At 46.9% G+C, this 20,680-nt stretch overlaps 1 protein-coding gene across 1 annotated transcript in view; it reads left to right on the top strand.

Moving 5' to 3' along the window:
• Positions 1-1,266: 1,266 nt before the first annotated feature.
• The window catches only part of LOC138665081 (protein-glutamine gamma-glutamyltransferase E-like), a 74,397-nt gene continuing 54,983 nt past the window's right edge, over positions 1,267-20,680 (top strand). The window contains exons 1-3 of the mRNA XM_069752251.1: positions 1,267-1,452; positions 11,101-11,274; positions 11,442-11,684. Of these exons, the coding sequence (XP_069608352.1) occupies positions 1,446-1,452; positions 11,101-11,274; positions 11,442-11,684 (424 nt within the window). The 5' untranslated portion in view covers positions 1,267-1,445. The remainder of the gene's footprint in view (positions 1,453-11,100; positions 11,275-11,441; positions 11,685-20,680) is intronic.

Genomic DNA, 20,680 nt, shown 5'->3' with positions numbered 1-20,680 from the left:
ACTTTGGGGTCATTTAGTGCAAGTATACAGGTCAACAATGTCCCATTATGTCAGTTTGTTCATGCCCATGTACCCCTGTTATAGCAATTGATCTCCCTACTTAAGATGCTTTAATAAAAGTGATGTGGGAACGTGCTTGGATAACATGGATGCTACATCACATACAGCATATTTTTATATCTACATATGTAAGGGTGTGTACAGACTCATCACTATAGCAGACATTCATTTAAATTCTTTTTTGTTTTTCAATAAATATTGATGCCTCTAAAGAAATTATTATTACTATTTATTATTATTTATTATTATAGCGCCATTTATTCCATGGCCCTTTACATGTGAGGAGGGGTATACATAATAAAAACAGGTACAATAATCTTGAACAATACAAGTCACAACTGGTACAGGAGGAGAGAGGACCCTGCCCGCGAGGGCTCACAATCTACAACCAATATTTACCCTTCATATTCAGCATAATCAAAACCATACATATTCCTAATTTTTAATAATTAGTTGTGTGTAACATTTCTGGGTGTAATGGAGCCATGCAGAAATTAAAATAAGGCTAGGATTTCTATAATTACTTTGTGAGAACATTTTACAACTTTGCAATAATAGCAAGGACACACATCCAACAGAATCAGTTCATGAAGTTTCTATGAGGCCCATGAAGACAGAATACCCAGTCAAGATAAGACATCTATCAGATACCATTTTTTTGTGTGAGAAAAAAAAAGATCGATTTTGATCAGTGTTTTTTTTTGTGATTTTCATCCGTCTTTTGGTATGTGTCTCCATTTTTACCATCAGTATGACACCTCTTTTTTGATAGACCCATTTACTTGAATAGACGAGTTTGATCTGCGAATCAGGACAATCGGTTATAATGGGTGTGTGTTCAATCTATGAAAAACACAGATAAAACACATACATAATATATAGATATCGGAATGAGACTGGCGAAGAAAACAAAAGAAGGGTGAGATCAGCACAAGGGTCAATGGAAACGCTGTCAAGTGACATATACTACATACAGCATCCAACAATAGCAAAACAAAACAAACATAAGAGAAAAACACATTGTTGTTACTATATTCATTTCCACTGAAGATCCTCCCTTTTAGATTCCTCTGCATGACTCGGAGATCTGTTCAAGGTTCTTCCCTTAATGACTATACATCTTAAAATAAGCGGACCTGCTGAACAGGTATTTCATAATTTACAAAATCATCCTGCATAGAAGAAAACATATCGCTGTACATCCCTGTTGAGAATATATATTTCAGGAAGTACGGTAAAGTCGGGTCAGGGTCTCCTCCCACAATTGGTCACTACTACCTAACTCCTCACCTGGGTATCAGCAGTGATTGATGAGACTGGATTCTGATGCCAAGGAGGTCTAAGACTGAAAGCAAGCAATAGTCTTTGGCTGAGATCACATCATCATGGCAGGTCAGTAGATTGTAACATTTGCTATGCCAATTATTGGACTGCACATTAATTATATCTGACTTATACTTATAATAGTTCAGCAATGGAACCATGATTATATAGTACACTAGATGGTGGCCCGATTCTAACACATCGGGTATTCTAGAATATCTATGTATGTATATAGCAGCCACATAGTATATAGCACAGGCCATGTAGTATATAGCAGACAAATACTACGTGGCCTGTGCTATATACTATGTGGCTGCTATATGCATACATACATATTGTAGAATACCTGATGCGTTAATACAGGCCACACAGTATATAACTGTGGCCACGCAGTATATAACACAGGTGACGTAGTATATAACACAGCCCACGTACTATATAACACAGTCCACGCAATATATAGCAGCCACGCAGTATATAACACAGGCGACGTAGTATATAACATAGGCCAAACAGTATATAACACTGGCCACGTAATATATAGCACAGCCCAAACAGTATGTAACACTGGCCACGTAATATATAGCACAGCCCACGCAGTATATAACACTGGTCACGTAGTATATAGCAGCCACGTGATATATAAAATAGCCCACGTAGTATATAGCAGTGTGGGCACCATATCCCTGTTAAAAAAATATTTAAAATAAAAAATAGTTATATACTCACCCGCCGGGATCCAGCGAAGCTGTGCCGGGACGCTGCCACCATCTTCCATTCCCAGGATGCATTGCGAAATTACCCAGATGACTTAGCAGTCCCGCGAGACCGCTAAGTCTTCTGGGTAATTTTGCAATGCATCTCTGGGAACGGAAGCTGGCGGATACCGCGCGCATCTCGGCGGATTACGGAAGGTGAGAATAGCAGGTTTTTTGTTTTATTATTATTTTTAACATTACATCTTTTTACTATTGATGCTGCATCGGCAGCATCAATAGTAAAAAGTTGGGGACACACAGCGTTAATAGCAGCGTTAACGGAGTGTGTTACCCGTGGCATAACGCGGACCGTTAACGCTGGCATTAACCCTGTGTGAGCGCTGACTGGGGGGAGTATGGAGCGGGCGCCGGGCACGGAAGTAGGGAGGGACTAATCGGACTGTCCCCATTGCTGATTGGTCGCGGCAGCTGGCAAGACCAATCAGCGACTTGAGATTTCCGTTACAGACAGACAGACGGAAGTTACCCTTAGACAATTATATAGTAGATTCCCAAGCATTTTACTATGTGTATTACTCCCATTGGTAAAAAAGGGTGTGCAGCTTTTCTGATTATAGTGTAAAATGTAGTTAATGAATTTATAACGTTTACTATGTGCTCTAGTGTAAGGCTTTGTCCACATGTTACATTCTCAGTCTCTTTCTTCACTGTACCATAGCAAGACCACAAACAGTGTGGCATAAGAATGCACCACAACCGGAAAGTGTGAACACAACCTATAGCCTTTGAAATGTGGCTATCCAGCGGCTGTGAAACTACAACTTTTATCATAATCTCACGTATTCAAAGTACCATCTGACATCAGTACATGCAGCTGGGTCTGGTATGGCAGCTTTGCCCTATTGAACTGAATGCGGCTCAACTCTAAAGCCTCTTTCACATGTCAGTGTCTCCAGTACGTGTGGTGACAGTTTTCTCACGTACCGGAGACACTGACACACATAGATTCATTCAAATGAATGGGTCTGTGCACAAATTTGTGTTTTTCCACGGACCGTGTGTCTGAGTGACCAACATGTGGACATGTCCGTTTTTGTACAGCTGCATGGATCACACGGACCCAAACAAGTCAATGGGTCCATGTAAACACGTACTGCACACAGGTACCATCCGTGTGTCACATCAGTACCACACAGACAGCTGGTGCTGAAGATGGCTCTCATCATTCTCCCCTGCTCTGCCGGCGATCGGAGTGAGCAGAAGAGAATGATGAGAGTTATAATAAAGTTTAAATGATGACAGCAGGTGGGGGCTTTTTACTCCCATCATCAGACACCTGCTGCCGTTAATAACACTGACAGTATAAGCAGATGATAGGGGGATTAAATAAATGAATGAAAAACCCGATGTAGGATTCCCCCCCTATTTTCTTGATCCAACCAGATAAAATTCACAGCTGGGGGCAGCAAGGTTGGTTATCAATAATAGATGGGTCCCCACTCTGTTTTTTAATTATTTAAATAAATCATTTAAAAAAGTCATGGGTCCCCCATTTTTGACAAACAGCCTTGCTACAGCTCACAGCTGGGGGCTGGTATTCTCAGGCTGGTAAGGGGCCATTGATATAGGCCCCCCAGCCTAAAATCAGTAGCCCAAAGCTGCCCAGAAAAGGTGCATCTATTAGATGCTCCTATTCTGGAGCTTTGCCCAGCTCTTCCCATTTGCCCTGCAGTGTCTATACTGGTATCGTGTGGCTGATGAAGGAAGGCGAGTGGTGACTGGGGGCCGCATCCAACAGGGCCCAGGGGGAGGCGAGTGGAATGTATAAGCTACTGGATGATCCTGACCTGCTGCAAAACCAAATGCCCAATTATAACAGGCAGCAGCTCAGGATAATCCGGTAGCTTATAAGTTTTGGTTGGGGTTTGGAAGGGCGGTGGGAAATTATTGAAGCAAGTTGGTATATATGATCGGGAAACATCTTTATTATTATGGCAGTGTAATTTTTGAAATGGGGCTATCAGTCTGCGCTCCCACAGCAGTGCATGGACTGGGCGCTGATCTCCTGACCAGCATCCTCATTCATACATGCTGTGAGGCTGCTGAGTTCAGGTCAGGAGACCGGCGGCCGGCCCATGCACTGCGGTCCAAGTGCAGACCGATATTCTCCAGAAGTGGAGCTTTTCCAAGAGAGGGTGGAGGAACTGTGGAAGGTTCGTGGGGTGGAGGCGGCGCTAGGGTGGAGGTGGAATTGGGGGTGGAACCTGGGCGGAGTTTCAAGGGGGCCCCCAAAATTTTGACAGTATGGGGCCCTGAAATTCCTAGTGGCAGCCCTGCCTGTAGCAGTGGCAAGTGTGGTTAATATTTGTGCCATTGAGGTCACCTTTATATTGTCAGGTGACATCAAGCCCATGGCTAAAGTAATGGAGAGGCATAGTTATATGTTAAATAAAGACACAGCCAGAATCAAATCCTTTGTTAGGGCTAGCGGAACGCACCAAATGATAAGACAGATAGAGTATGGTGCGTTCGCAGCCCGGGGTCCACCGTGCAGAGATGGAACCTGCTGCCAAGTAATGACGGACTATATGGCGGTACTCATAAGTATACACACGTGGGTTAAACTTCACCCAGCGTGAAGGAAGCGATCCTGTTGCGTCACAGGACCGCGGTACCGCACATAGAGCGCGAGCAAGTAGTCAGCGAACTCAACCCCAACTAGGATTGAAGTCCGATTAGACCCTTGCTGGCACAACACCGCAACTGGGTGTGTAAGGAAACTAAATAACAATATTAAGGCACAAGAGTGCATGCGGTGCCGCACTGACGAACGCCACTAACCACCCAGGCTTGGGTAAGGAAAGCACAGAGGAAGTGCACGGCGCCGTACTGGCGGTCACAGCAACTGGACGCTGTAATGTGTGATTCGTGCTGTAGGATAAGTCGGGCGCTAGATAGCAACCATACACCTTCCGCGAACAGACATTCAATAGGGTAGGGGTATCCAAGGACGACTTGCACTCACAACATACACACATTAACAATTATACACTAGCGCATGGCCGTGCGTTCATGCGCAGTTTATATAGTTGCAGCACAGGAAGTGGCCACAGAAACTTTGCCCTTCCAAGACCTGCCAAGAGGACCAATGGAATGTGCTGCAGAGCCTGAGCACATGACCCTCGATCTCCAACGGGAGATCTTGCCCTGGGCATGCTCAGTGTGTGCAGACAAGGACTTAGTCCCAGAGAAGTCCGCTCGCTGCTGACCAGCACTGGCTTTAATGGCAGAAGCTGAAGAAGCAGCAGTAACTCTCTGTACAGAGTGAGACTGAGCAAGACGCTGGGACCGACGTCCCTGCTGAGCAGACTCCACTGCGGCTGGACAAGAATGGGAGACCGCAGCGGAGATGGCTCGAGATTCCCCCCGTGCAGAAGCGGGAACTCGAGACCTAACATCCTTTAATTGAAAAAATAACACAGACTCCTTTAATATTCTCAATTAAACCATACTTACGACTTCGCCTAAATCCACCGAAGCCCTCGATCTCCTGTAATAAAAATAAAATTAAAAAAAACAATATACCATACCTATCCATTTTTCTGTTCCACGCCGTAATCCAAGTCTGGGGGATAATTAGTTTTCAACCTGGATGGTGCCAAGATGCGAATGTCCAGGCTGAAAACCACTGGGGACTGAGATGCTGTGAGCGCAGCCTCAGTGACATCACTGAGGCTGTGTTCCCAGCTGGCCTAAACTGCGGTGACCTCAGGACCATGGGAAAAAGTCAGTGATGAGGTCACTGCAGTTCAAGCTCAGTGTCTGCACAACTGATCACCGAGAAACATTCTCACAATTTTGACAATACAAATATGACATCAACCCCACAAATATTAACCCCACTTGCCACTGCTACAGGGCAAGTGGGAAGAACCAGGCAAATCACTTTATCTGGGCAGCTGCAGGCTGCTATTTTTAGATTGGGGGCCTATATCAATGGCCCCTTACCAGCCTTAGAATACCAGCCCCCAGCTGTGAGCTGTAGCAAAGCTGGTTGTCAAAAATCGGGGGGACCCCACAACGTTTTTTTAAATTATTTACTTAAATAATTTAAAAAAACAGCATGGGGACCCCTCGATTCTTGATAACGAATCTTGCTGAAGCTGACAGCTGAGGGTTGCAACCCCCAGCTGTGAGTTCTCATTATTAATTATAATGGCGCCATTTGTTCCATGGCGCTTTACATGTGAGGATGGGTATACATAATAAAAACAAGTACAGTAATCTTAAACAATACAAGTCACAATAGTGCAGGAGGAGAGAAGACACTGCCTGCGAGGGCTGACAATCTACAAGGGATGGGTGAGGATACAGTAGGTGAGGGTAGAGCTGTTTGTGCAGCAGTTTAGTCGACCGGTGGTTACTGCAGGCTGTAGGCTTGTTGGAAGAGGTGGGTCTTCAGGTTCTTTTTGAAGGTTTCGATGGTAGGTGAGAGTCTGATATGTTGTGGTACAGAGTTCCAGAGTAGGGGTGATGCGTGGGAGAAATCTTGTATACGATTGTGGGAAGAGTAGACAAGAGGGGAGCAGAGAAGGAGATCTTTTTAGAAGTGTTGGTTGTGTGCTGGTAGGTACCAGGAGACGAGGTCACAGATGTATGGAGGAGACAGGTTGTGAATGGCTTTGTATGCCATGGTTAGGGTTTTGAACTGGAGTCTTTGGGTAATGGGGAGCCAGTGCAGGGATTGACAGAGGGGAGAGGCCAGGAAATAGCGGGGGGACAGGTGGATTAGTAGGATGCAGAGTTTAGAATAGATTGGAGGGGTGCGAGAGTGCTACAGGGGAGGCCACAGTGCAGGAGGTTGAAATAGTCAAGGCGGGAGATGATGAGGGCATGGACTAGGGTTTTAGCACATTCTTGGTTGAGGAATGTACGGATTCTGGAAATATTTTTGAGTTGAAGTCGGCAGGAAATGGAAAGGGCTTGGATATGTGGTTTGAAGGAGAGATCAGTGTCAAGGATTACCCCGATGCTGCGAGCTTGTGGGATTCGGGAGAGTGGGCAGCCGTTTACTTTAATGGATAGTCTTGTTGGGGGGGTCGAGTGAGATGGGGGAAAGATGATGAATTCTGTTTTGTCCATATTAAGTTTTAGAAATCTAGCAGAGAAGAAGGATTAAATAGCAGACAGACATTGAGGGATTTGAGTTTTGCCTGGTTGGTTCAAGAAAATAGGGGGGGACCCACGTCGGGTTTTTCATTCATTTATTTCCCTAGATCTCAGGCGGCGGCTAAGGAATACCCAGATCATCCGCTCCTGCTGTCACTGTTATTAGCAGCAACAGGTGTCGGATGATGGGAGTAAGAGTCTCAAAATCCCCCACCTGCTGTCATCGTTTGGACTTTATTATAACTCTCATCATTTAGGGTACACTGATTAAATTTGCTGATGACACAAAGCTAAGAGGGATAGCTAATACTAGAGAAGAGAGAGAGGATTCAAAAAGATATAAATAAACTGGAGCAGTGGGCAGCAACTAACAGAATGTTTTTTAACAGGGAAAAATGCAAAATACTACATCTGGGCAATAAAAGTGAAAAAAGCATATACAGAATGGAAGGAATAGGGCTAAGCAACAGCACATGTGAAAAAGACTTGGGTATACCAATAGATCATAAACTGAACATGAGTCAACAGTGTGATGCAGCAGCAAAAAAGGCAAATGCAATTCTGGGATGTATTAACAGAAGCATACAGTCTAGATCACGTGAAGTCATTATTGCCCTCTTCTCCTCTTTGGTCAGACCTCATCTGGAATACTGTGTCCAGTATTGGGCACCACATTGTTAAAAAAGACATCAACAAGCTCGAGCAAGTTCAGAGAAGAGCGACCAGAATGGTGACGAGTCTGCAAATGAGGAACGGTTACAGGATTTGGGAATGTTTAGCTTGCAAAAAAAAGACTGAGAGAAGACTAAATAGCTGTCTACAAATATCTCAAGGGCTGTCACATTGTAGAAGGATCATCCTTATCAGGGGCGTAACAACTGCGGTCGAAGGGGTCGCGACTGCGACGGGGCCCACAGTGTTTTCAGGGCCCACCCAGTCCAGCACACAAGTAGCAGGGGAAACAAAGGAGACAAGTCACGCAGGCATCCTGCTGGCCACGCCCACAGCTTCCCCAGACTTTCAGCAGTGCGCAGCGAGTGGGCGTGTCCGTGAAGGACATGTGACCTGGCAGAAGGGCTGGGCGTGTCACTGACTGAATCTTGAGAGATGGAAGGCAGAGGCTGGTTAGTGATGTGCTGCTTACACCTGACACACACACACACACCTACCTGTTCTATGCGCACAGGACCTGTGATGAGGTCACAGGAGGGGAGGAGTCAGGGGTCACATGATCAGTGGCCTCAGTGTATGCACTATGCAGGACTCTGTTGCTGTGCTAGATTGTCATGGTGCTGAATGAGGGGAAGTTTATGTAACAGAGCCATGTGTGTACAAGGTGTACAGAGCGGAGCCGTGTATGTGTCAGGTGTGTACGAGGTATACAAAGCTGAGCCGAGGGTGAAAGAGGTGAGCGGATTCGTGTATGCATGGAGTGGTGCTGCGTGTTTAAGAGGTGTATGGAGCGGAGCCGCGTTTGGATGGGGTGGACGGAGCGGAGAAGCGTGTGTGTGAGGTGTACGGAGCAAAGCCGTGTGTGTACAAGGTGTAAGGAGCAGAGCCGCGTGTGGACGGGGTGGACGGAGCGGAGAAGCGTGTGTGTGAGGTGTACGGGGCGGAGCCGTATGTGTAAGAGGTGTGTACGAGGTGTAAGGCGCGGAGCCGCGTGTGTGCAAGGTGTAAGGAGCGGAGCCGCGTGTGTGTACGAGGTGTAAGGAGCGGAGCCGCGTGTGTACAAGGTGTAAGGAGCGGAGCCGCGTGTGTGCAAGGTGTAAGGAGCGGAGCCGCGTGTGTGCAAGGTGTAAGGGGCGGAGCCGCGTGTGTGCAAGGTGTAAGGAGCGGAGCCGCGTGTGTGCAAGGTGTAAGGAGCGGAGCCGAGTGTGTGCAAGGTGTAAGGAGCGGAGCCGCGTGTGTGCAAGGTGTAAGGAGCGGAGCCGAGTGTGTGCAAGGTGTAAGGGGCGGAGCCGCGTGTGTGCAAGGTGTATGGAGCGGAGCCGCGTGTGTGCAAGGTGTAAGGAGCGGAGCCGCGTGTGTGCAAGGTGTGAGGAGCGGAGCCGCGTGTGTGCAAGGTGTAAGGAGCGGAGCCGCGTGTGTGCAAGGTGTAAGGAGCGGAGCCGAGTGTGTGCAAGGTGTAAGGAGCGGAGCCGCGTGTGTGCAAGGTGTAAGGAGCGGAGCCGCGTGTGTGCAAGGTGTATGGAGCGGAGCCGCGTGTGTGCAAGGTGTAAGGAGCGGAGCCGCGTGTGTGCAAGGTGTAAGGAGCGGAGCCGCGTGTGTGCAAGGTGTAAGGAGCGGAGCCGCGTGTGTGGAAGGTGTAAGGAGCGGAGCCGCGTGTGTGGAAGGTGTAAGGAGCGGAGCCGCGTGTGTGCAAGGTGTAAGGAGCGGAGCCGCGTGTGTGCAAGGTGTAAGGAACGGAGCCGCGTGTGTGCAAGGTGTAAGGAGCGGAGCCGCGTGTGTGCAAGGTGTAAGGAGCGGAGCCGCGTGTGTGCAAGGTGTATGGAGCGGAGCCGCGTGTGTGCAAGGTGTAAGGGGCGGAGCCGCGTGTGTGCAAGGTGTAAGGAGCGGAGCCGCGTGTGTGGAAGGTGTAAGGAGCGGAGCCGCGTGTGTGCAAGGTGTAAGGAGCGGAGCCGCGTGTGTGCAAGGTGTAAGGAGCGGAGCCGCGTGTGTGCAAGGTGTAAGGAGCGGAGCCGCGTGTGTGCAAGGTGTAAGGAGCGGAGCCGCGTGTGTGCAAGGTGTAAGGAGCGGAGCCGCGTGTGTGCAAGGTGTAAGGAGCGGAGCCGCGTGTGTGCAAGGTGTAAGGAGCGGAGCCGCGTGTGTGCAAGGTGTAAGGAGCGGAGCCGCGTGTGTGCAAGGTGTAAGGAGCGGAGCCGCGTGTGTGCAAGGTGTAAGGGGCGGAGCCGCGTGTGTGCAAGGTGTAAGGAGCGGAACCGCGTGTGTGCAAGGTGTAAGGCGCGGAGCCGCGTGTGTGCAAGGTGTAAGGAGCGGAGCCGCGTGTGTGCAAGGTGTAAGGAGCGGAGCCGCGTGTGTGTGCAAGGTGTAAGGAGCGGAGCCGCGTGTGTACAAGGTGTACGGTGCAGAGCCGCGTGTGTACAAGGTGTACGGAGCAGAGTCGTGTGTGTACGGGTTCTCGGAGCGAAGCCGTGTGTGTACGGGCTGTACACGGCTGTGGGCAGAGCCCAGCATTTGCACTGTGGGGGAGTATTGCGTGTACTTGCCAGTGTCAGAATGTGCAGTGCGCATGCTCCGGAGCCAACCAGTACACCCATTCACCCCCACACTGCACAGGTCCGGAAATGATGCACTGCAGCGTCATTCCAGGAAGAAACAGCACACAGATTTCAAACGCTGGGAGTGCGCTTGGAATTAGAGTGAGGGAGGACATATTACTATAGGGACATGTTAGTTATAAAATCATTTTTCTCAGCAATTACAGGGCAGTATTAGGTCAGACTACACAACATTGCAACACAACTATAGTGTGTGAAATGAATAGGGAAAATGTGAATTTCGGTGGGAAATATTTTGGCGCGGGGGGGGGCCCCATTTGAAAGTTCGCATCGGGGCCCCTCACTTTGTAGTTACGCCACTGCTTGCTTCACAAATGTATTTTATTAACTCACATTCAATGTAAATGAATAATAGCTATAACTGTTGTTAAGCGGCCAGGCGATTAGTAAGGGACATGGCACTCAGCATATGCCTGATCTTTATTCTAAAAAGGGTAGCTGTATCAATAAGAAAAAAACAGCCTGAACCTTAAGGGGTTAAATAACAAACAGGAAAACACTCATATGCTTCATGAAATGTCTGATTTCTTGTTTTTTTCACATTACAGCCCTAAAACTAAAAAAAGTCAGTTTGGAAAAGGCGTCAAACATGAAGGCACACAGAACCAACAGCTATAACAGCAGCAACCTCATTCTCAGAAGAGGGCAAGAATTTAAAGTCAAACTTTATTTCAATAGATCGATCCAGAAAGGAGACAAGGTGGAATTTATTGCTAGCACAGGTAACGACACATTTTATAATTTCAAATGTTGTCTCCATGTTCTCGTAATTTTTGGTTTTCTCATAGTTATCTAATGCCACAGATTACTTATATGTCAAGCATTTGCTACTTTCCGAAAATTGCTATCCATAGTTCCAAATCAGCAGCTCTTTGTAATCTTTACTTAGGTCCAGCCCCTGCAGAATCAAACTACACACTTATAGTCTTTCAACTCTCTGGATCCAAAAATGGCAAAACCTGGACAGCTGTAATAGAGTCCAACTCTTCTGCTGAAGTGACCACCACTATTAAAACGTCTTCACGTGCACTAGTCGGACCTTACAAAATGCGTATATACATCTCCTCTAAAAATAAAAAGAGTAATTTCAAATTAGAGGATATCATACTACTGTTTAATCCATGGGCAAAAGGTAAGTAAACTAACTGGTTTAATATAATTTTTGTGCTTAAACTGTTTTGGTCTAGTTTACAAAACCCTTATATTCTAATAAAAAATGTATAGGTGAAATACTCAAGCTACTTACCAGTAGCGGTGTTTTTCAGGAGCCCATGACAGCACCAAAGAGAGAGGGGATCCGCCCTTCAGGGACAGGAAACCTACAGACATAAAAGGGTGGCACCTCTCTCCCGCATCAGTTGGATTACAGAGCATGAGAGGACCTCCTTGGTTAGTAGCACATAAGCAATTTATACACTTCACCCATGTGAGTAAACTTTAAACTTCAGATAAACAAAAGGTGTTAAGCCATACAAGAAGAAGGGAGGGAATATAAGGGTGCTGTCATGGGCTCCTGAAAAACACCGCTACATGTAAGTAGCTTGAGTATTTATTCAGTCGCCATGACAGCACCAATGAGAGAACTACAGAGAAAAGAGTCTTAGGGGGGGACTACTGCCTCCAGCAACCTTCTTCCAAACGTGAGATCAAAGGAAGCCCCCAGATCTAATCTATAATCTTTACAGAAAGTAAACGGAGATGACCATGTGGCCGTCTTACAAATGTCCTCAATCTAATCTAATGTCCTTATGCTTATGATGGCGTTGTCTGCACTTTTACCAGCCGTGTGCATTCCTCAAAACACTGAAGGACTTGACAGAGGTCTTGTAGCTTCGACCACTGCACACCAGACAACTCCATGTCTGCCATCCAAGTGCCTGCCCGTGTATGTATATCCTCCCACAAATAAATTACAGCACTCCTCTGTTCGCACAGCCTCTGAAGCATGTGCAGTGTGGAGTTCCACCTTGTTGCAACGTTGATTATTAGGCGGTGCTGGGGAAGATTCAGCGATCGCTGATGGTTCAGCATACGGCTGGAGTCTACGGGCGACCGGCGGATGTGCGAGTAAAGTCTTCGCACCTTCAGGAGCAGGGCAGCTGCGGATGGAGTGGTCATGCGACTGCGCTCTGTGGACAAGCTTTCGCTTGTGGAGGAGGAGGAGGAGGGGTGTCGAACGCCTACAGGCAACTGTTTCCTAGGCCGTGGGCTAGGCAGAACTCTCCCACTATGGCTGTCCCCTGTGGACCCTGCATCCATCACATTAACCCAGTGCGCCGTGATGGACACGTAACGTCCCTGGCCATGCCTACTGGTCCATGCATCTGTTGTGAGGTGCACCTTTCCACTGACTGATTGCCTCAGTGCATGGACAATTAGGTCTTTGACATGCTGGTGGAGGGCTGGGATGGCTTTTCTCGCAAAGAAGTGCTGACTGGGTAGGTCATAGCATGGTACTGCATACGCCATCAGGTCTTTGAAAGCTTCCCGTTCAACCAACCGGTAGGGCATCATCTCTAACGACATTAGTCTAGCAATGTGGGCGTTCAAACCCTGTGTACGCGGATGAGAGGATGAGTACTTTCTTTTCCTAACGAGAGTCTCTTGTAGGGTGAGCTGGACTGGAGAGCTGCATATGGTGGAACTAGCGGGGGTGGTGATGGACATGGCAGATTGAGAGAGGGTTGGTGATGGTATTCTTGATGTTGACCTACATACAGTGTTTCCTACCAAGATCCTTGTGATTCCCTGAAAGCTTTGGCCTTGCGACGATACCTCCACATTTGCTGCTGGTGGTGCCTTAACCGGTGGGCTTACAGTGAGGGAAGCAATGTAGCGTTGCTGACTACTTTCATTCTGAGCAGGTGCACCAACGGTACGGGACATTTGGTAGTTAGTCCAGGCTTGCAAATGCATGCTGGTTAAATGGCTAAGCATGCACGTTGTATTTAAATTTTGGAGATTCTTCCCTCTGCTAAAGGTCTTTGAGCATTTCTTACAGATAACTTTGCACTGATCATCTCAAAAAATTGCCACACTACACTCTTCCTACTATGGAATACCTTTTCAGGCATTGCACGCTGTGCTACTTTCACCAGATGGCCACGATGTCCTAAAACTGGTTTTGTTTTTGACAAACGTTTTTGGCCAGATACGGGCCTGCCAGATGAAAGCTGTTGCGATGTAGATGGCTGCTGTGGATCATCCTCCTCTGCTTCTGAGCTATTGGCAGCGGCACCCTCTTCCCCCAATGGCTGCCAATCTGGGTCAACAACTGGGTCATCTATCACCTCCTCTTCAATGTCATGTGCACCTTCCTCTGTGTCACTGTGTAAGGTGCTATAGCGTTCGGGACGGGGCACCATAGTCTCATCAGGGTCAGACTCTGGCTCTGTACACTGCGAGGGCAATGTAGTAATCTGAGTCAATGGAACAGCATAATAATCTAGCTGTGGCTGTGCATCAGTGCACTCCATGTCCGATTCATCTTGTAATGGGCTGTTAATTTCCCTTTCTAACCCAAGCACAGTATGTGTAAAGAGCTCCATGGAGTAACCTGTAGTGTCGTCTGATGCATCCTTCACTTTTGGCTTAGGTGCTATTGTGCTTTTGCCACTACCACCAGATGCACCACCACCACCATCATCAGTACCAGCTGGCAACCACCGCCCACGGCCTCTTCCACGAGACTTCCTCATTTTTTGGAAAATTTAACCAAAATAACAACCGTTATATGGTACTGTAAAACAAGGTAGAAGGTGTATATAAACTTGTTGAGAATTTGAATCTCTCTCTTTTTTTTGGGAGACTGAGCCAAAACTCATGCCCTGTGCATAAAGCAACACAATGTAAGTAGCAGAAAGTGGCTGGCTGACATACCATGTGTAGTGTCGCCTGCCGCATCCTTCACTTTTGGTTTGGGTGGAGGACATAAGGAAGCAACTTGTTCCTGACCGGGAGCATCCACTGACGACTCGCTGCTTTTATATTTGGAACTTTCTGAAGAGGAGGCGAAAGAGCTAGAGGCTGAGTCAGCGAGGAAAGCCAAAACTTTTTCCTGCTGCTCCAGCTTTAAAAGCGGTTTTCCTACTCCCAGATAAGGGAGCCTTCGAGGCCTTGTGTAGCCAGACGATGACACTGGCTCAACACCTCGAGCCTTTGGTGCTATTTTGCTTTTCCCACTACCACCAGATTGTCCACCACCACCACCACCATCAGTACCAGCTGGCAACGACCGCCCACGGCCTCTTCCACCAGACTTCCCCGTTTTTGGGAAAATGTAACCAAAATAACAACCGTTATATGGTACTGTAAAACAAAGTAGAAGGTGTATATAAACTTGTTGAGAATTTAAATCTCCCTTTTTTTGGGGGAGACTGAACCAAAACTCAGGCCCTGTGTATAATACTACACAATGTAAGTGGCAGAACGTGGCTGGAAGATATACGACAAGCTAACAGAACTGACATAGATCCACTTTCTGACAATTTGAGTCTCCCTTTTTTGGGGGGGGGACACTGCACCAAAACTCAGGCCTAGTGTACAACACTACACAATGTAAGTGGCAGAACATGGCTGGCTGATATACGCCAAACTAACAGAACTGATGTAGATCCACTTTGTGACAATTTGAATCTCTCTTTTTTTGGGGGGGGAGACTGCACCAAAACTCAGGCCCAGTGTACAACACTACATAATGTAAGTGGCAGAACGTGGCTGGCTGATATATGCCAAACTAAAAGAACTGATGTAGATCCACTTTGTGACAATTTGAATCCCCCCTTTTTTTTGGGGGGGGGGAGACTGCACCACAACTAAGGCCCTGTGTATAACACAACACAATGTAAGTGGCAGAAAGTAGCTGGAAGATATATGAAAAAATACAAGGACTGTAGTACAATTTCAATCTCCCTACAATGATCTCAGGACAAGTGTGGCAGCAATAAAAAGGACTGCTGCACACAAAAGTGTGGACAAATAAACAAGATAACTGTGCAGAAAGGAGGAACAGGATTTTTGCTTTTAAAAAAGCAGTTGGTTTGCACAGCAGCGTGCAAACAGCAATGCAGCTATCAGGGAGCCTTATAAGGCAGCCTAATAAGCTACAGAGCTGATGCACAGAAATATAGCCTCCACTATCCCTGCAAAGAAAAGGTAGTGTTGGACAGTGGAAATCGCTACAGCACAAGCGGTGTGGGGGCTAATCTTCCCTCCCTAACTATATCCCTTCTTCTGATGAAGCTGCAGCAACCTCTCCCTATGCTAAGATCGGCAGAAGTAAGATGGCGGTCGGCATGCACGCCCCTTTATAGTTCCTGTGATGCCGCAGAAAGCAAGCCAATCACTGTCATGCCCTTCTCTAAGATGGTGGGGACTGAGACCTATGTCATCACGCTGCCCACACTCTGCGTCCTCCTTCATTGGCTGAAAAATGGCGCTGAACGCGTCATACAAAACACAACTTTGGCGGAAGATCGCCGACCTCGTGGCCGATCCCACACTAGGATCGGGTCGGGTTTCATGAAACCCGACTTTGCCGAAAGTCGGCGATTTTTGAATTTGTCCGATCCGTTTCGCTCAACCCTAGTTGCCATGGCTCGAGTGGAGTGAGCTCTTATACCTTCCGGAATTTCCATGCCACCTGCAGAATAAGCCAAAGAAATCCCTTCCCTAATCCATCTGCCTAAGGTGTTCTTGGACACTCTAAGTCCTTTTCTAACTTCTTAAAAGGATACAAATAAGGAATTATCTTTCTTCCAAGAGTCTGTAACTGAAATATTTCTGAGCAGACATCTTTTTACATTTAACAAATGAAGTTTGAGTTCCTTTTGATTAGTGGGATTAGGACAAAAAGAGGGGAGAATTATCTCCTGTAGTTGGTGGAACTTTGACACTACTTTTGGAAGGTAAAGAGGATTAGTTTTTAGCACCACTCTATCATCTCTAAACTGAATGTATGGAGGCTGTCTAGAGAGGGCCTGCAGATCACTAACCCTCCTTGTCGATGTGAGGGCAACTAAAAGGGCTGTTTTAAAGGACAGGACCTTTATTGGAGCGGATTCAACAGGTTCAAAGGGGGCTTCAGTTAAAGCTGTAAGTACCAGGTTTAGGTCCCATGGAGCCAGTTTTTGTCTAACAATGGGTCTCAACCTAGCCGCTGCCTTGATGAATCTAGACACCCAGTAATTGCTAGCTAAATTACGATTGTATAACGCTCCTAGAGCTGACACTTGAACTCTAAGAGTGCTTGTAGCTAGCCCCATCTCTAAACCCCTTTGCAGGAATTCCAGTATCTCACTAATACAGGCTTTTTGACTAACCCCCGATCCTGAGACTGTTAAAAAAAAAATTCCAAATTGTAACATAAACGTTTGTTGTAGAAGCCCTCCTGCTTTTCAGCACGGTATTAACAAGTTCCTGAGAAAACCTCTTCTCTCTCAGTAACGCCCTTTCAAATTCCACGCCACCAGATGTAAATTGGACACTCTTGGATGGAGAATCGGACCTTAGGAGAGGAGGTCTGGAAGCTCCGTAAGAATCCAGGGCTGAGAAACGGACATCTTCCTCAGCCAGGGGAACCATGGTCTCTTGGGCCAGAATGGTGCTATTAAGATTACCCGAGCTTTGTACTCCCATATCTTCCTCAGAACTATCGGGATTAAGTTCAATGGGGGAAAGGCATAGGCTAGACTGAAATGCCATGGAATTAGGAGGGCGTCCACTGCATACGGGTTTTCTCTGGAATCTAAGGAGCAGAATTCATGTATCTTTCTGTTTTCTTTGTTGGCAAAGAGGTCTATGTCTGGGTACCCACATAAAAGCCTGATCTGATTGAAGACGGCCTGATTCAGGACCCAATCTCCTTGTCTGAGTCTGTTGCGACTTAAGTAATCGGCCAACATGTTGTGTTTCCCTTTAATGTGAAGACATGAGAGTGACAGTAGATGAGCCTCGGCTATCTGAAAGATACGATCCGCCACTTAAATTAATGATCTGGACTGCGTCCCCCTTGATGGTTAATGTAGGCTACAGTTACATGGTTGTCTGAAAATAGCCTGACGTGTCGGCCCTTTAGGGACTTAAGGAAATGACTTAGAGCTCATTCTACCGCTAATAACTCTTTAAGGTTGGAAGATAAGGTTTGTTCGGATTGTGTCCAAATCCCCTGGACCCACTTATCACCCATGTGTGCTCCCCACCCCCTGGGGCTAGCATCCGTAGTTACCACTCGGGACATATGGTTTATCCAGGGAACACCTGTCTGCAGGTTTGGTATGTGCAACCACCAAGGTAAGGATTGTAAAGATGAAGTGGACAAGGAAAAACTACTCTCAAAGTGGCCTTCTAGATGACTAGCATTGCTCAGTACATCCCACTTCAGGGTTCTGGTGTGGCACTGGGCCCAAAGGACCACCAGGATGCATGAAGTGAGTGAGCCTAACAGTGGCATTGCCCTTCTTAATGTGACTGATGGATTATTAATAACCCCGAGTGTCTGCTGTCGAATACTGTCCACCTTTGCCTCTGGTAGGTGGCATTCCTGCAATCTGGAGTCTAGGATGAGACCCAGGAATTCCTGTACTTTCGTGGGTTGTAATCGTGACTTTTTAAAATTAATAATCCACCCCATTCTTTGTAAGGCTGATATTACTTTCCCCAATTGGGCAGAGCAGTGTAATTCTGAGTGTCCTACAATCAATAAGTCACCCAGATATGGAACCACTAGTACATCTTGTTCATGTAGATGTGCCATGACCTCCACCATTATTTTAGTGAGATCACGGGGGCCACCGCAACCCCAAAGGGGAGTGCTCTGAACTGGAGGTGTCATCTTGTTCATGTAGATGTGCCATGACCTCCACCATTATTTTAGTGAAAACGCGGGGGCCACCGCAACCCCAAAGGGGAGTGCTCTGAACTGGAGGTGTTCTACAGTGTCACCCAGTGAAACTGCTACTCTTAAAAACTGTTGGTGATCTGTGTGTATAGTGACATGATAATAGGTGTCTTTGAGATCTAAGACTACCATGAAACAGTTGTTAAACAGTAGCTTTATTGCTGTTTTAACAGACTCCATCTTGAACAAATGGACCAGTAAGACTTTATTTAGACCTTTCAGATTGATAATAGTAGGAAAAGAGCCATCCAGATTTTTTTATCAAGAAGAGAGGGGAGTAAACCCCTTTACCTCTGTGTGCTTCAGAAACTTTAATCAATACACCCTTTTGTTGAAGTTCCTGGACCTCAGATTCCAGCGCCCATTGTTCTGTAGGTGAAGAATGGATGGGCATTAAAAGAAACTTAGTCTGAGGTATCCTCTGAAAATCAAATTTTAGCCCTGTCTTAATAATGCTTAGGATCCATGGGCTATTCGAAATGTATTGCCAGGCCGGATAGAAGGCCAAGAGCCTGCTTCCCACCTGGTCTGGCAGTTATTGTGTTTTCTATTGTCCCGAAAGGAGTTGAACATATAGCCTCTACCTTTCCTCCATTGGCGTCATATCTGGTTCTTTCTCTAGTAGATCTCCTACGATCGAACCACCTTCTATTAGTATCCCGTCTGTATGAGGGTCTTCTCAAGTAAGGGAACCGTATTTTACTATCGCCCGCTTTTTCCAGTAGTTCATCCAGAACTGAGCCGAATAGATGTCCCCCTTCACATGGAATGCTGCACAGCTTTAATCTGGCCTGCATATCCCCCGGCCAACATTTCAGTCATATGGCTCTATGGGCAGCATTGGAAAGAGCCGCTGACCTGGCTGCTGGTTTTACGGAATCTGCCAAAGCATTAGAAAGGTAAGCCGGTGCTCCCTGGATTATGGGAAAAGAGGATAAAATTTCATCTCTAGGAACCCTGTCTTTAAGTTGGTCCTCTAAGCGGTCTAGCCATATCATTAGAGATCGTGCTGTACAAGTGACTGTGATTGATGGTCTGAGAACTCCTGCTGATGTTTCCCAGGCTCCTTTAAGAAACACATCGGACCTTCTATCTAGCGGGTCCTTTAAAGTCCCCAAATCCTCAAATGGTAGGGAGGCTTTTTTGGAAGCCTTAGCCACAGCTGCATCAAGTTTTGGGGACTTATCCCATGCAGAATATGCCGCCTCCTCAATTGGATACTTTATTTCAAAGAATGGTGGAAGAGAACCTTTCCGTTCAGGTTTCTTCTATTCCCGTGTAATAAGGGAGCTTATTTTGTCATCCACAGGAAAACACCTATGAGCTTTCTGGTCTAGTCCTTTAAACATTACATCCTGTACAGATTTCTCTGACTGGGTTTCTTCAATCCTTATAGTATTATTTACTGCTTTGACCAGACGATCTATCCGGTCAAAAGAAAAACATGAATGGCTGGACTCGCCTTCTGAAGATGATAAGGATGAATGGGGAGAATCTGATCTTAGCTCCCCTCAGTCACTCTCGTCAATTGAAATTGTGGATCTGGGCTCTCTTTCTTTGACGCCTCTATCCTGAGATAGGGATTTTACTGAACCCCTGACCTCCTGTCCTGTCAAGCTCTGAATACATGGTCTTCATAGTTTCTTTGCATGGTCATCTGGAAGGGGAACCCCACATTCAGCATATTCCCTGTGCTTAGCCTTAGTGGACCGTTTTTCCCCTGATAGATAAGGAGAGAAGGAACATAAGGGGAGACAACACATCACCAAATGAACTTTCTCGAAGAATACTTACCCATGGTATAGTAAAGAATGGTACCATAGTCTGCGGGGGGTCCATCTCAGCCGGTGACTCATCCCTACGGCTTGAGGACTTGCCAGGCTTAGACTTTTGACTGGTTCTATCTGCTCCAGTGCGACTACTGCCACTAGACCGTCGCTGGGTAACCGTTGATTGGGGCTTCTCTAAGGTCTGACACTGCTGCTCTGAAGAGTGCTTCAGCGCTTCTTGCTCATGAGACTCCATTTTACAAGATGGCCGAGAAGCACATGGCGAGAAGCACATGGCAGCACATACAGGTTCCTTATGTAGCCGGCTTCCCCACAAGGTACCTCCCCTGGACGGGGTCAGCAGGGCCAATCCAGGTGATCTGCCTGGTACATAATCTGTATGCCACCGGGAGGCCCCTCCCTCATAAGACCACACTCCCTGCCGGGACATGAATCCCCCGC

Source organism: Ranitomeya imitator, chromosome 2 (assembly GCF_032444005.1).
Source record: "Ranitomeya imitator isolate aRanImi1 chromosome 2, aRanImi1.pri, whole genome shotgun sequence".
Taxonomy (NCBI): Eukaryota; Metazoa; Chordata; class Amphibia; order Anura; family Dendrobatidae; genus Ranitomeya; species Ranitomeya imitator.
The sequence above is the reverse complement of the archived record's forward strand: the minus strand, read 5'-3'. Positions and strand labels throughout refer to the sequence as shown.